Source organism: Cetorhinus maximus, unplaced genomic scaffold (assembly GCF_964194155.1).
Source record: "Cetorhinus maximus unplaced genomic scaffold, sCetMax3.hap1.1 HAP1_SCAFFOLD_115, whole genome shotgun sequence".
Lineage (NCBI taxonomy): Eukaryota > Metazoa > Chordata > Chondrichthyes > Lamniformes > Cetorhinidae > Cetorhinus > Cetorhinus maximus.
Genome location: NW_027596123.1, coordinates 1,108,485 through 1,124,153, shown reverse-complemented (window position 1 = coordinate 1,124,153; position 15,669 = coordinate 1,108,485). Strand labels below are relative to the sequence as shown.

The following is a 15,669-nucleotide window of genomic DNA, read 5'->3' as shown; positions in this document are numbered from 1 at the left end:
TTAAGTGTGACTGAGAGTCAGGGAGGGTGAGAATTGAGTGTGACTGAGAGCCAGGGAGGGTGAGAATCCAAATGTTAGTGAGAGACAGAGAGGGTGAGAACCTATTGTTACTGAGAGGCAGGGTGGGTGATATTTCAGTGTGACTGAGAGGGTGAGAATGTAGTGTGACTGAGAGCCTGAGAGGATGCAAATCCTGTGTGACTGAGAGACAGAGAAGGTGAGAATTCAGTGTGACTGAGAGCCAGGGAGGGTGAGATTCCAGTGTGTCTGAGAACCAGAGACGGTGAGAATCCATTGTGACTGAGAGCCAGGGAGGGTGTGAGTCCGGTGTGGCTGTGAGCCAGGGAGAGTGAGCGCTAGAGAGGAGGAGAATACAGTAGGACTGAGAGAATGTCAATCCAGTGTGATTGAGAGGCAGGGAGGGTGAAAATCCAGGTTGACGGAGAGCCAGAGAGGATGAGAATCCAGTGTGACAGAGAGGGTGAGATTTCAAAGTGACTGAGAAGCAGCGAGGGTGAGTTTCCAGTGTGATTGAGAGGGTGAGAATCCAGTGTGCCTGAGAGCCACAGAGGGTGAGATTCCAGTGTGACTGAGAGCCAGAGAGGGTGAGAATTGAGTGTGACTGAGAGCCAGAGAGTGTGAGAAGCCAGTGTGCCTGAGAGCCAGTGAGGATGAGAGTCCAGTGTGACTGAGAGCGAGGGAGGTTCAGGGTCCATTGTGGCTGAGAGGGTGAGAATGCAGTATGACTGAGAGCCAGGGAGGGTGAGAATCCAGTGTGACTGAGAGCCAGAGACCCTGAGAATTGAGTGTGACTGAGAGCGAGGGAGGGTCAGAGTCCAGTGTGGCTGAGAGGGTGAGATTTCAGTGTGACTGAGAGGGTGAGATTTCAAAGTGACTGAGAAGTAGCGAGGGTGTGATTCCAGTGTGATTGAGAGGGTGAGAATCCAGTGTGCCTGAGAGCCACAGAGGGTGAGATTCCAGTGTGACTAAGAGCCAGAGAGGGTGAGGATTGTGTGTGACTGAGAGCCAGGGAGGGTGAGAGTCCATGTGACTGAGAGCGAGGGAGGGTGAGAACCCAGTGTGACTGAGAGACAGAGATGGTGAGAAGTTTGTGTGACTGAGAGCCAGGGAGGGTGAGATTCCAGTGTGACTGAGAGCCAGAGACCCTGAGAATTGAGTGTGACTGAGAGCGAGGGAGGGTCAGAGTCCAGTGTGGCTGAGAGGGTGAGATTTCAGTGTGACTGAGAGCTAGAGTGGGTGGGAACCCATTGTGACTGAGATTCAGGGAGGCTGAGAATCCGGTGTGACTGAGAGCCAGAGAGGGTGAGAGTCCAGTGTGACTGAGAGCCAGGGAGGGTTAGAGTCCAGTGTGACTGTGAGCCACAGAGAGTGAGAGCCAGAGAGAAGGAGAATACAGTATGACTGAGGGAGTATGAATCCAGTGTGATTGAGAGCCAGGGAGGGTGAAAATCCAGGCTGACGGAGAGCCAGAGAGGGTGAGAATCCAGTGTGACTAAGCGGGTGATTTTTCAGTGTGACTGAGAGCCAGAGAGGGTGAGGATGCAGCATGACTGAGAGCTAGAGATGGTGAGAATACAGTGTGACTGACCGCCAGAAAGTATGAGAATCCCATGTGACTGAGAGCCAGGGAGGGTGAGAATCCAGTGTGTCTGAGAGCCAGAGAGGCTTCGAATCTGGTGTGACTGAGAGCCAGAGAGGCTGAGAATCCGGTGTGACTGAGAGGGTGAGAGTCCAGTGTGACTGAGAGCCAGGGAGGGTGAGATTTAAGTGTGACTGAGAGCCAGAGAGTGTTAGAATCCAAATGTTAGTGAGAGACAGAGAAGGTGAGAACCTATTGTTACTGAGAGGCAGGGTGGGTGATATTTCAGTGTGACTGAGAGGGTGAGAATGTAGTGTGACTGAGAGCCTGAGAGAATGCAAATCCTGTGTGACTGAGAGACAGAGAAGGTGAGAATTCAGTGTGACTGAGAGCCAGGGAGGGTGAGATTCCACTGTGACTGAGAGCCAGAGAGGGTGAGGATTGTGTGTGACTGAGAGCCAGGGAGGTTGAGAATCCAGCGTGACTGAGAGGTTGAGAATCCAGCGTGACTGAGAGCCAGAGACAGTGAGAATCCAGTTTGACTGAGAGCCAGGGAGGGTGTGAGTCCGGTGTGGCTGTGAGCCAGGGAGAGTGAGCGCTAGAGAGGAGGAGAATTCAGTAGGACTGAGAGAATGTCAATCCAGTGTGATTGAGAGGCAGGGAGGTGAAAATCCAGGTTGACAGAGAGCCAGAGAGGATGAGAATCCAGTGTGACAGAGAGGGTGAGATTTCAATGTGACTGAGAAGCAGCGAGGGTGAGGTTCCAGTGTGATTGAGAGGGTGATAATCCAGTGTGCCTGAGAGCCACAGAGGGTGAGATTCCAGTGTAACTGAGAGCCAGAGAGGGTGAGGATTGTGTGTGACTGAGAGTCAAGAAGGGTGAGAATTGAGTGTGACTGTGAGCCAGGGAGGGTGAGAATTGAGTGTGACTGTGAGCCAGCGAGTGTGAGAATCCAAATGTTAGTGAGAGACAGAGAGGGTGAGAACCTATTGTTACTGAGTGGCAGGGAGGGTGATATTTCAGTGTGACTGAGAGGGTGAGAATGCAGTGTGACTGAAAGCCTGAGAGGATGCAAATCCTGTGTGACTGAGAGACAGAGAAGGTGATAATTCCGTGTGACTGAGAGCCAGGGAGTATGAGATTCCAGTGTGACTGAGAGCCAGAGATTGTGAGGATTGTGTGTGACTGAGAGCCGGAGAGGGTGAGAGTCCAGTGTGCCTGAGAGCCAGTGAGGATGAGAGTCCAGTGTGACTGAGAGCGAGGGAGGTTAAAGGTCCATTGTGGCTGAGAGGGTGAGAATGCAGTGTGACTGAGAGCTAGAGAAGGTGAGAATTGAGTGTGACTGAGAGCGAGGAAGGGTCGGAGTCCAGTGTGGCTGAGAGGGTGAGATTTCAGTGTGACTGAGAGCTAGAGAGGGTGAGAACCCATTGTGACTGAAATTCAGGGAGGCTGAGAATCCGGTGTGACTGAGAGCCAGAGAGGGTGAGAAGTCTGTGTGACTGAGAGCCAGGGATGGAGAGAAGTCTGTGTGACTGAGAGCCAGGGATGGTGAGAAGTCTGTGTGACTGAGAGCCAGGGATGGTGAGAAGTCTGTGTGACTGAGAGCCAGGGAGGGTGAGAGTCCAGTGTGACTGTGAGTCACAGAGAGTGAGAGCCAGAGAGAAGGAGAATACAGTATGACTGAGAGAGTATGAATCCAGTGTGACTGAGAGCCAGGGAGGGTGAAAATCCAGGTTGACGGAGAGCCAGAGAGGATGAGAATACAGTGTGACTGACCGCCAGAAAGTGTGAGAATCCCATGTGACTGAGAGACAGAGAAGGTGAGAATTCAGTGTGACTGAGAGCCAGGGAGGGTGAGAGTCCAATGTGACTGAGAGCGAGAAAGGGTCAGAGCCCAGTGTGGCTGAGAGGGTGAGAATGCGGTGTGAATGAGAGCGAGAGAGGGTTAGAACCCAGTGTGACTGAGAGCCAGGGAGGTTGAGAAACCAGTTTGACTGAGAGCCAGGGAGGGTGTGAGTCCGGTGTGACTGTGAGCCAGGGAGAGTGAGCGCTAGAGAGGAGGAGAATACAGTAGGACTGAGAGAATGTCAATCCAGTGTGATTGAGAGGCAGCGAGGGTGAAAATCCAGGTTGACGGAGAGCCAGAGAGGATGAAAATCCAGTGTGACAGAGAGGGTGAGATTTCAAAGTGACTGAGAAGCAGCGAGGGTGAGATTCCAGTGTGATTGAGAGGGTGAGAATCCAGTGTGCCTGAGAACCACAGAGGGTGAGATTCCAGTGTGACTGAGAGCCAGAGAGGGTGAGGATTGTGTGTGACTGAGAGCCAGGGAGGGTGAGAATTGAGTGTGACTGAGAGCGAGGGAGGGTGAGATTTCAGTGTGACTGAGAGTCAGGGAGAGTGAGAATTGAGTGTGACTGAGAACCAGAGAGTGTGAGAATCCAATGTTAGCGAGAGACAGAGAGGGTGAGAACCTATTGTTACTGAGAGACAGGGAGGGTGATATTTCAGTGTGACTGAGAGGGTGAGAATCCAGTGTGGCTGTGAGCCAGAGAGGATGCAAATCCTGTGTGACTGAGAGACAGAGAAGGTGAGAATTCAGTGTGACTGAGAGCTGGGGAGGGTGAGAATCCAGTATAATTGTGAGCCAGAGAGGGTGAGAATCCAGTGTGACTGAGTGCCAGGGAGGTTGAGAATCCAGCGTGACTGAGAGGGTGAGAATTCAGTGTGACTGAGAGACAGAGAAGGTGAGAATTCAGTGTGACTGAGAGCAAAGGAGGGTCGGGATCCAGTGTGGCTGAGAGAGTGAGAATGCAGTGTGACTGAGAGCGAGAGAGTGTTAGAATCAAATGTGACTGAGAGCCAGGTAGGCTGAGAATTCAGTGTGACTGAGAGTCAGAGAGGATGAAAATCCTGTGTGACTGAGAGCCAGGGAGGGTGAGAACCCAGTGTGACTGAGAGCCAGGGAGGGTGTGAACCCAGTGTGACTGAGAGCCAGAGACGGTGAGAATCCATTGTGACTGTGAGCCAGGGAGGGTGAGAGTCCAGTGTGACTGTGAACCACAGAGAGTGAGAGCCAGAGAGAAGGAGAATACAGTATGACTGAGAGAGTATGAATCCAGTGTGATTGAGAGCCAGGGAGGGTGAAAATCCAGGTTGACGGAGAGCCAGATAGGGTGAGATTCCAGTGTTACTGAGAGACAGGGAAGGTGAGAATTCAGTGTGACTGAGAGACAGAGAAGGTGAGAATTCAGCGTGTCTGAGAGCCAGGGAGGGTGAGAGTCCAGTGTGACTGAGAGCCAGGGAGGGTGAGAGTCCAGTGTGACTGAGAGCCACCGAGGATGAGATTCCAGTGAGACTGAGAGCCAGAGAGGGTGAGATTTCCTTGTGACTGAGAGCCAGGGAGGGTGAGAGTCCAGTGTGACTGTGAGCCAGGGAGAGTGAGAGCCAGAGAGGAGGAGAATACAGTATGAATGAGAGAGTGTGATTGTGAGCCAGGGAGGGTGAAAATCCAGGTTGATGGAGAGCCAGAGAAGGTGAGAATCCAGTGTGACTGAGAACAAGGAAGGCTGAAAATCCAGCTTGATGGAGAGCGAGAGAGGGTGAGAATCCAGCGTGACTAAGAGGGTGAGATTTCAGTGTGACTGAGAGCCAGGGATGGTGAGAACTCAGTGTGACTGAGAGCCGGAGAGGGTGAGGATTGTGTGTGACTGGGAGCCAGAGAGGGTGAGAGTCCAGTGTGACTGAGAGCGAGGGGGGGTCAGAGTACAGTGTGGCTGAGAGCCAGAAAGCGTGAGAATTCTGTGTGACTGAGAGCCAGGGAGGGTGAGAGTCCAGTGTGACTGAGAGCCAGAGAGGGTGAGAATCCAGTGTTACCGAGAACCAGAGAGGGTGAGAATCCAGTGTGACTGAGAGCCAGAGAGTGTGAGAATCCAGTGTTACTGAGAGCCAGAAGGGTGAGAATCCAGTGTTACTGAGAGCCTGAGAGGGTGAGAATCCAGTGTGACTGAGAGGCAGAGAGGGCGAGAATCCAGCATGAGTGAGAGGCAGAGAGGGTGAGAATTCAGTGTGACTGAGAGGCAGAGAGGGTGGGAATCCAGTGTGACTGAGAGGCAGAGAGGGTGAGAATCCAGTGTGACTTAGAGCCAGAGCGGGTGAGAATCCAGTGTGACTGAGAGGCACAGAGGTTGAGAATCCACCTCTATCTCGCCCGACCACTCCCTCTCTAGCCTGACCACTTTCTTTCTCTCTCTCGCCTGACCTCGCTCTCTCTCTCTCTAGCCCGTCCTTCCTCTCTCTCTCCCTCTCTCTCTCGTCCGACCTCTCTCTCTCTCTCGCCCGACCGCTCTCGCCCGACCTCTCTCTCTTGCCCAACTTTTCTCTCTCTCTCTCTCTCTCTCACCCGACCTCTCTCTCTCTCTCTCTCCCTCTGTCTCTATCTCTATCTCTCGCCCAACTTCTCTCTCTCTCTCTCCCTCTCTCTCTTGCCCGAGCTCTCTCTCTCTCTCGCCTGACCACTCTCTCTCTCTCTCTCTCGCGCCCCGCCCCTCTCTCCCTCTCTCTCTTGCCCGAGCTCTCTCTCTCGCCTGACCACTCTCTCTCTCTCGCGCCCCACCTCTCTCTCCCTCTCTCTCTCTCTCTCCCGACCTCTCTCTCTCTCTCTCTCTCTCTCTCTCTCTCGCCTGACCTCTCTCTCTCTCTATCTTGCCCGAACTCCCTCTCTCTCTCTCCCTCTTTCTCTCTCGCCCTACCTCTTTCTCTCTCGCTCAACCTCTCTCTCTCTCTCCCACTCTCTATCTCTCGCCCGACTTCGCTCTCTCTCCCTCTCTAGCCCGAGCTATCTCTCTATCTCGCCCGAGCTTTCTCTCTCTCTCGCCCGACCTCTCTCTCTTTCTCATTCTCTCTCTCTCTCTCTCTCTCTCTCTTTCTCTCGCCCGACCTCTCTCTCTCTCTCGCCCGACCTCTCTCTCCCTCTCTCTGTCTCCCGACCTCTCTCTCTTTCTCATTCTCTCTCTCTCTCTCTCTCTCTTTCTCTCGCCCGACCTCTCTCTCTCTCGCCCGACCTCTCTCTCCCTCTCTCTGTCTCCCGACCTCTCTCTCTTTCTCATTCTCTCTCTCTCTCTCTCTCTCTCTTTCTCTCGCCCGACCTCTCTCTCTCTCGCCCGACCTCTCTCTCCCTCTCTCTGTCTCCCGACCTCTCTCTCTTTCTCATTCTCTCTCTCTCTCTCTCTCTCTCTTTCTCTCGCCCGACCTCTCTCTCTCTCGCCCGACCTCTCTCTCTTTCTCATTCTCTCTCTCTCTCTCTCACCCGACTTCTCTCCCTCTCTCTCTCTCTCGCCCGACCTCTCTCTCCCTCTCTCTCTTTCTCATTCTCTCTCTCTCTCTCGCCCGACCTCTCTCTCCCTCTCCCTCTCTCTCCCTCTCTCTCTCTCTCCCGACCTCTCTCTCTTTCTCATTCTCTCTCTCTCTCTCTCTCTCTCTCTCTCTCTCTCTCTCGCCCGACCCCTCTCTCTCTCTCTCTCTCTCTCTCGCCCATCCTCTTTATCGCCTGACCTCTTTCTCGCTCTCTCTAGCCTGACCTCTCTCTCTCTCTCGTCTGACCTTTTTCTCTCTCTCTCTCTCTCGCTCTCTCTCCCGACCTCCCTCTCTCGCACGACGTCTCTCTCTTTCGCCCGAACTCCCTCTCGCTCTCCCTCTCTCTATCTCGCCCGACCTCTCTCTCCCTCTCTCTCTCTCTCTCTCTCTCTCTCTCCCGACCTCTCTCTCTCACCTGACCTCTCTCTCTCTATCTCGCCCGAACTCCCTCTCTATCTCTCCCTCTTTCTCTCTCGCCCGACCTCTCTCTCTCTCTCCCCCTCTCTCTATCTCTCGCCCGACTTTGCTCTCTCTCTCCCTCTCTCTCTAGCCCGAACTATCTCTCTCTCTCTCTCGCCCGAGCTTTCTCTCTCTCTCTCTCTCTCTCTCTCTCACCCGACCTCTCTCTCGCCCGACCTCTCTCCTTCTCTCTCGTCCGACCTCTACCTCTCTCTCTCCCCTCTCTCTCCCTCTCTCTCTCTCTCTCTCTCTCACCTGACCCCTCTCTCTCTGTCATCCGATATCTCTCTCGCCAGACGTGTCTCTCCATCTCTCTCTCTCCCTCTGTCCCCCGACCTCTCTCTCTCTCTCTCGCCCGACCTCTCTTTCTCGCTCTCTCCCTCTCACCCATCCCTCTCTCTCACCTGACCTCTCTGTCTCTCTCTCTCTCTCTAGCCTGACCTCTCTGTCTCTCTCTCTCTCTCGCCTGACCTCTCTCTTTCTCACTCACCCTCCCTCTCACACTTTTTCCCTCTGCTTTGGTGATGATGTGAGCTGTACCCTGATCTTGGTCTCTTACCTGTGCAGGTGGTGGTGGGAAATGGAAAGGGAAGAGCAAGAAGTGGCGTCAGATGCTGCAGTTTCCCCACATCAGCCTGTGCGAGGAGCTGAGACAGGCAACTGGTGAGTCTTGCCCACTGCCAGAGAACTGGGGACAGTATTTTAACAGTGAGACAAACTGATAGGCCAGGCCTGAAGTTAACCCCCTGGTGCTGTGATCTGTGCTGGAGTGTGTACTAAATGCTGCAGCGTTAAACTGTTGCAGTGCAGGACTCAGACACGGATGCGTCATGTTTTTTGTTGGAAATACTGGAGGTGTGTCAGGGGGAACATTCACACAACGAATGGTAATGACCCGGAATTCGCTGCCTCTGGATGGGAAGTGGAGGCAATTAATGATTTCACAAGTAAATTGGATGAACACTTGAGGGAAAGGATCTTTCCGGGATAAGGGGATAGAGAAGGGGAATGGAACTGACCGGATTGCTCTGCGGAGACCCAGACTCAAATGGTCTCCTTTTGTACCCTAAGTGACTCGGACATCGTATACTCATCTGGGCCTGCCTGCAGTATTGAGCCTTCAGGATCTGGCATAGTTTGTCCTGGATTTCTTTAGCCTATCCTCCTTGATATCCAAGGGGATCAGGATTCGTCAGCCCCACCCTTCTTCTTTCAGGGAACAGACTTGTTCTGAACCCTCACTATCTCTTCATTGCTTGACACTGTTTTATCTGCAAGTAGTTGTCTCCCTGTCCACTTCCCCCCAAACATGTCTCAGCTTCGGAATATGAGCTATTCCCAATTGGGAACTTGTATCCCTGGTCTATCTTGGTGCTGTCCATGACTACCCTAAATCTAATGGAGTTATCATCACTTTCACCAAAGTGTTCCCCAACTGATACCCCTTCCACCCGGGCCGGGCTCCTCCCCCACTCCCCACAGCCCAGGCCTGCCTCCCCCCACAGCCCGAGGCCTGCCTCCCCCCCACAGCCCGAGGCCTGCCTCCCCCCCACAGCCCGAGGCCTGCCTGCCTCCCCCCCACAGCCGAGCCTGCCTCCCCCCCACAGCCGAGGCCTGCCTCCCCCCCACAGCCCGAGGCCTGCCTCCCCCCACAGCCCGAGGCCTGCCTCCCCCCACAGCCCGAGGCCTGCCTGCCTCCCCCCACAGCCCGAGGCCTGCCTCCCACCCACAGCCCGAGGCCTGCCTCCCCCCCACAGCCCGAGGCCTGCCTCCCCCCCACAGTCCGGGGCCTGCCTCCCCCCCACAGCCCGAGGCCTGCCTGCCTCCCCCCCACAGCCCGAGGCCTGCCCCCCCCCACAGCCCGAGGCCTGCCTGCCTCCCCCCCACAGTCCGGGGCCTGCCTCCCCCCCACAAGCCCGAGGCCTGCCTCCCCCCCACAGCCCGAGGCCTGCCTCCCCCCCACAGTCCGGGGCCTGCCTGCCTCCCCCCACAGCCCGGGGCCTGCCTGCCTCCCCCCCACAGTCCGAGGCCTGCTTCCCACCCACAGCCCGGGGCCTGCCTCCCCCCACAGCCCGAGGCCTGCCTCCCCCCACAGCCCGAGGCCTGCCTCCCCCCCACAGCCCGGGGCCTGCCTGCCTCTCCCCCACAGCCCGGGCCTGCCTCCCACCCACAGCCCGGGGCCTGCCTCCCCCCCACAGTCCGAGGCCTGCCTCCCACCCACAGCCCGGGGCCTGCCTCCCCCCCACAGCCCGAGGCCTGCCTCCCCCCCACAGCCCGGGGCCTGCCTCCCCCCCACAGCCCGAGGCCTGCCTCTCCCCCACAGCCCGAGGCCTGCCTCCCCCCCACAGCCCGGGGCCTGCCTCCCCCCCACAGCCCGAGGCCTGCCTCCCCCCCACAGTCCGGGCCTGCCTCCCCCCCCACAGTCCGGGCCTGCCTCCCCCCCACAGGCCCGGGGCCTGCCTCCCCCCCACAGCCCGGGGCCTGCCTCGCACCCACAGCCCGAGGCCTGCCTCCCCCCCACAGCCCGAGGCCTGCCTCCCCCCACAGCCCGAGGCCTGCCTCCCCCCCACAGCCCGAGGCCTGCCTGCCTCCCCCCCACAGCCCGAGGCCTGCCTCCCCCCCACAGCCCGAGGCCTGCCTCCCCCCGCCGGGGCCGGCCTCATCCCCACCCCTGCCCGGGGCCACCCCCCCACCTCCCCCTCCGCCCGAGGCCGCCGTCCCCACACCCCCCCCCCCCCCCCCCCCCCCCCCACCGCCCCTGACCAGGGCTGCCTCCCCCTGCCTGGGGCCTCCTTCTCTCCCTGCCTGTGGCCTCCTCCTCCCCCCCGCCTGGGGCCTCCTCCCCCCCCCGCCCGGCCCGGCCTCCTCCCCCCACCTGGGCCTGCCTCCGCTAACCCTAACTCCAGAACAGACCCTGCTCTTGTTGGCTTTGTGACAAACGGGCTAAAAACATTCTCCAGAATTCATTTGAAGAATTCTGCTCTGTCTGCTCCCTCACATTAATTCTTTCCCAGTTAATATTGGGCTCATTGAGATTTGCCAATGTATTTGTTCTTCTATTTCTCTCTGACTGTTTGGGGGTCTAAAACACTCCTAGTAGTGTGACTGCCACTTCTCTACTCTTCACCTCAATCGATCTGGCCTCGTTTGATGATCTTTCCACCACAAAATCCCTCTTCACAGCTATAACTGTTCCTTATTAATATTGCAACCCCCCCTTCAGTTTTTAACCCCCTCTCTATCTTGTCTGAAAACCCTATAACCAGCAATGCTGAGCTGCCATTCCTATCCCTCTTTCAGTCATCGTTCTGTAATAGTGATACAATCACCCACCCACGTTCTGTCTTGTTCTCTCCACTTCTTGCATTGAAGTTTATCCCATTTAGCTCTGCCAAACTCCCTTGATGTTTATTTTCTAATCTTCGTTTCCTCTGCCCTCCAATCACATTTACTCATTTTCTGACTTCCACTTCCAACTTTTCTTCTCTGCTTTCTGAATCTGCTCTCAGATTCTCAGCTGTGCCCCCCTCCGGTTCCCAGCAACCCCCAGTTCCCAGCCACCCCATTCAGGTCCCCAGCCCCCTCCCCCGAGGTTCCCAGCCCCCCCCATCCAGGTTCCCACCCCATGCAGTTTCCCAGCCCCCCCACCCAGGTTTCCAGCACCCCCCCACGGTTCTCAGCACCCCCCCACCGAGGTTCCCAGCCACCCCCCTCAACCCAGGATCAATCCCCCTCCAGTTCCCAGCCCCCCCACCCAGGTTCCCAGCCCCACCTCCCCCAGGTTCCCAGCACCCCTCCCCCAGGTTCCCAGCCCACCCCCCAGGTTCCCAGCCCCCCCTCCCACAGGTTCCCAGCCCCCCTCCCCCAGGTTCCCAGCCCCCCCTCCCACAGGTTCCCAGCCCCCCCTCCCACAGGTTCCCAGCCCCCCCCCCAGGTTCCCAGCCCCCCCTCCCCCAGGTTCCCAGCCCCCCCTCCCACAGGTTCCCAGCCCCCCCTCCCACAGGTTCCCAGCACCCCTCCCCCAGGTTCCCAGCCCCCCCTCCCACAGGTTCCCAGCCCCCTCCCTCCCCAGGTTCCCAGCCCCCCTCCCCAGGTTCCCAGCCCACCCCCCAGGTTCCCAGCCCCCCTCCCCCAGATTCCCAGCCCCTCTCCCCCAGGTTCCCAGCTCCCCCCACCCAGGTTCCCAGCCCACCCACCAAGCAAGTTTCAATCATGCAACAACCCAACAAACCCTCTGAGCATATTGGCTCAGGTCCTGTTGAGGCGCAACCATTCTGGCCTGTACAGGCCCACTTCCCCCAGAACTGTCCCAGTGCCCCAGGAGTCTAAAGCCTTCCCTCCTGCACCATCTCTCCAGCCAGGCATTCAACAGCTCCAACCTCCTATTCTCTGCTCACTAGCACGTGGCACTGGGAGTAACCTGGAGATTACTAATTTTGAGGTCCTGCTTTTCAATCTGTCTCATAGCTCTTCCTTCAGGACCTCATCCCCCTTTCTGTCTGTGTCACTGATGCTGATCTGGACCCTGACCCCTGGCTGTTCACCCTCCAACGTCAACGTGCTCTGCAGCTGTTCAGAGCCATCTTTCACCCTGACACCAGGGAGGCAGCACACCATCCTGGATTCACATCTGCAGCCACAGAAACACATGTCTGTTCCCCTAACTATGAAATTCCCTATTACCATTGCCCTTCCACTCTTCTTCCTCAACCTCCCCCCCCACCCCTCCCCACTGGCCAGTGCAGCTGAGCTACGCATGGGGCCAAGGGCTTGAGTCTGGCTGTGCTACCTGGAGGAGCCATCACTCTCTCTGGTATTCAGAGCTGATTACTGTTTGGAGAGTGAGGTACATTCTGCCTGCCTGGTCCTCCCTGCCCACCTGGCTGTTACCCATTCCTCCTTGCTGCACCTTGTTAATCTGCAAGATGACCACCTCCAGACACATGCTGTCCACAAGGCTCTCAGCCTTCCGGGTGCCTCGTAGTGACCCCAGCTGCACTCAAGCAGCTTTAACTGGTGACATCTCTTGGACATATGGTTATACAACCCACAAAAAGTGTTCACAAGGTCTAATACAGGCAGGAACTATACAGTAAATGGCAGAACCCTTAAGTGCATCGACAGGCAGAGGGATCTGGGTGTACAGGTTCACAGGTTACTGAAAGTGGCAAAGCAGGTGGATAAGGTAGTCAGGAAGGCATATGGCATGCTTGCCTTCATCGGCAGGGATATTGAGTATAAATGCTGGGGAGTCTTGCTGCAGCTGTAGGCCACACTTGGAATATTGCGTGCAATTCCGGTCGCCACATTACCAGAAGGATAAGAAGGCATTGGAGAGGGTGCAGAGGAGGTTTACCAGGATGCTGCCTGGTCTGGAGGTTATTAGCTATGTGGAGAGGTTGGAGAAACTCGGATTGTTCTCACTAGAGTGACGGAGATTGAGTAGCGACTTGATAGAAGTTTACAAAATTATGAGTGGCATGGACAGAGTAGATAGTCAGAAGCTTTTTCCCAGGATGGAAGAGTCAATTACTAGGGGACATAGATTTAAGGTGAGAGAAGAAAACTATAGAGGAGATGTGTGGGGCAAGTTTTTTACGCAGAGGGTAGTGAGTGTCTGGAATTCGCTGCCAGAGGAGGTGGTGGAAGCAGGTATGATAGTGGTGTTTAAGAGGCAGCTTGACAAATATATGAATGGGATGGGAATAGAGGGATAGGGACCCCGGAAGTGCAAAATGTTTTAGTTGACGGGCAATATGATCTCCGCAGGCTTGGAGGGCCAAAGGGCCTGTTCCTGTGCTGTACTTTTCTTTGTTCTTTGAATTGCTGTAAGCTAGTATGCAAGTACAGCAGGTAATAAGGAAGGCAAATGGAATTTTGGCATTTATTGCTAAAGAAATAGAGCATAAAAATAGGGAAGTGTTGTTGCAACTGAACAAGGCATTGGTGAGACCGCACCTGGAGTACTGTGCACAGTTTTACTTACTTGAGGAAGGATGTAGTTGCACTGGAGGCGGTTCAGAGGAGGTTCACTAGATTAATTCCAGAGATGCGGAGCTTGTCTTATTAGGAGAGATTGATCAGTTTAGGCCTATACTCGCTAGAGTTTAGAAGGATGAGAGGAGATCTAATTGAGGTATATAAGATGCTAAAGGGGATAGACAACGTAGACGTGGAGCAGATGTTTCCCCTTGTGGGGCATTCTAGAACGAGAGGCCATAGTTTTAGGCTAAGAGGTGGTAGATTTAAATCAGAGATGAGGAGGAATTACTTTTCTCAAAGTGTTGTGAATCTGTGGAATTCACTACCTCAGAGTGCAGTGGATGCTGGGACGCTGAATAAATTTAAGGAGGAGATAGACAGATTTTTGATTAGTAATGGGTTGAAAGGTTACGGGGAAAGGGCGGGAAATTGGAGTTGAGGCCGAAATGAGATCAGCCATGATCGTAATGAATGGCGGGGCAGGCTTGAGGGGCTGGATTGCTTACTCTTGCTCCTAGATCCTATGTTCCTATGTTTTTCCCATTCAGAATGTGCATTATTCTATCCTTTTGAAGATCAATGAGGATGACCTCAGATTTGTTCACTCTGAAGTCCATTTGCTGCACTCTTGTGCGTTTGCTAAACCTATGATTATTTCTTTCAAATTTGACGCTTCCACCGACAGTTTTACGCTGCTGCCGTTAGCAGCAGTTTGTGGACATACTCCTTTCTATCCCATCGCCTTGCTCATTCAGAAATATGGTCAATGGTTAAATCCCCAAATCACATCCTTCTGGGAGGTTCTGCCCATGAGAGGAGCTAACACTGATCCCCTCAGCTCTGTCTGCTGCCACACTGTCTATATTCTAAGCAGCTCAGTCATTTGTCTTTGATTCTATTAGCTCCAAGTCCAGCTAACAGTCTGTCAGGAGGGGCTTTATCACATGCCTTCTGGAAGTCCATATAAAGAGCGACAGTAGACACTTTCCTGTTCACTATTTTAATCAACTCTTCAAGAATTGAATTGTGAAGGAGCTCCCCTGGTTTGTGTCATTTACTATTTAGATGTTGACGATTTTGCCCGTTGCTCATGATGAAATACGCAGCTTCCGGACAGGATGTGAGTCTCTGTAAGTCACAGCTTCCTGCACCAGGAGGGCATCGAACTGCAGCATCGAGAAGAGACTGTGCTGCTTGCGGGCAGTGCGAGACGGGCTAGCAGTGTGGGTCAGACAGTGCGGGCAGTGTGGGACGGGCTGGCAGTGCGGGCAGTGTGGGACAGGCTGGCAGTGCTGGCAGTGCGGGCAGTGTGGGACAGGCTGGCAGTGCTGGCAGTGCTGGCAGTGTGGGACGGGCTGGCAGTGCGGACAGTGTGGGACAGGCTGGCAGTGCTGGCAGTGTGGGACGGGCTGGCAGTGTGGGACGGGCTGGCAGTGTGGGACAGGCTGGCAGTGCGGGACAAGGTGGCAGTGTCAGACGGGCTGGCAGTGCGGACAGTGCGGGACAGGCTGGCAGTGCGGACAGTGCGGGACAGGCTGGCAGTGTGGGACAGGCTGGCAGTAAAGGCAGTGTGGGACAGGCTGGCAGTGTGGGCAGTGTGGGACAGGCTGGCAGTGTGGGACAGGCTGGCAGTGCAGGCAGTGCGGGACAGGCTGGCAGTGTGGGACAGGCTGGCAGTGTGGGCAGTGTGGGACAGGCTGGCAGTGTGGGACAGGCGGGCAGTGAAGGCAGTGTGGGACAGGCTGGCAGTGTGGGACAGGTTGGCAGTGCAGGCAGTGCGGGACAGGCTGGCAGTGTGGGACAGGCTGGCAGTGTGGGCAGTGTGGGACAGGCTGGCAGTGCGGACAGTGCGGGACAGGCTGGCAGTGTGGGACAGGCTGGCAGTGTAGGACAGGCTGGCAGTGCAGGCAGTGCGGGACAGGCTGGCAGTGTGGGACAGGCTGGCAGTGCAGGACAGGCTGGCAGTGCGGGCAGTGTGGGACATGCTGGCAGTGCAGGCAGTGCGGGACAGGCTGGCAGTGTGGGACAGGCTGGCAGTGCAGGCAGTGTGGGACAGGCTGGCAGTGTGGGACGGGCTGGCAGTGCTGGCAGTGCTGGCAGTGTGGGACAGGCTGGCAGTGCGAGCAGTGTGGGACAGGCTGGCAGTGTGGGACAGGCTGGCAGTGAGGGCAGTGTGGGACATGCTGGCAGTGCAGGCAGTGTGGGACAGGCTGGCAGTGTGGGACAGGCTGGCAGTGCGGGCAGTGTGGGACATGCTGGCAGTGCAGGCAGTGC

The 15,669-nt window shown here is 55.9% G+C and overlaps 1 protein-coding gene across 1 annotated transcript in view; it reads left to right on the top strand.

The window, feature by feature from the left end:
• Positions 1-5,433: 5,433 nt before the first annotated feature.
• Positions 5,434-15,669, top strand: part of grk6 (G protein-coupled receptor kinase 6) — a 208,197-nt gene continuing 197,961 nt past the window's right edge. Inside the window, exons 1-2 of the mRNA XM_078534833.1 lie at positions 5,434-5,457; positions 7,981-8,076. Of these exons, the coding sequence (XP_078390959.1) occupies positions 8,025-8,076 (52 nt within the window). The 5' untranslated portion in view covers positions 5,434-5,457; positions 7,981-8,024. The remainder of the gene's footprint in view (positions 5,458-7,980; positions 8,077-15,669) is intronic.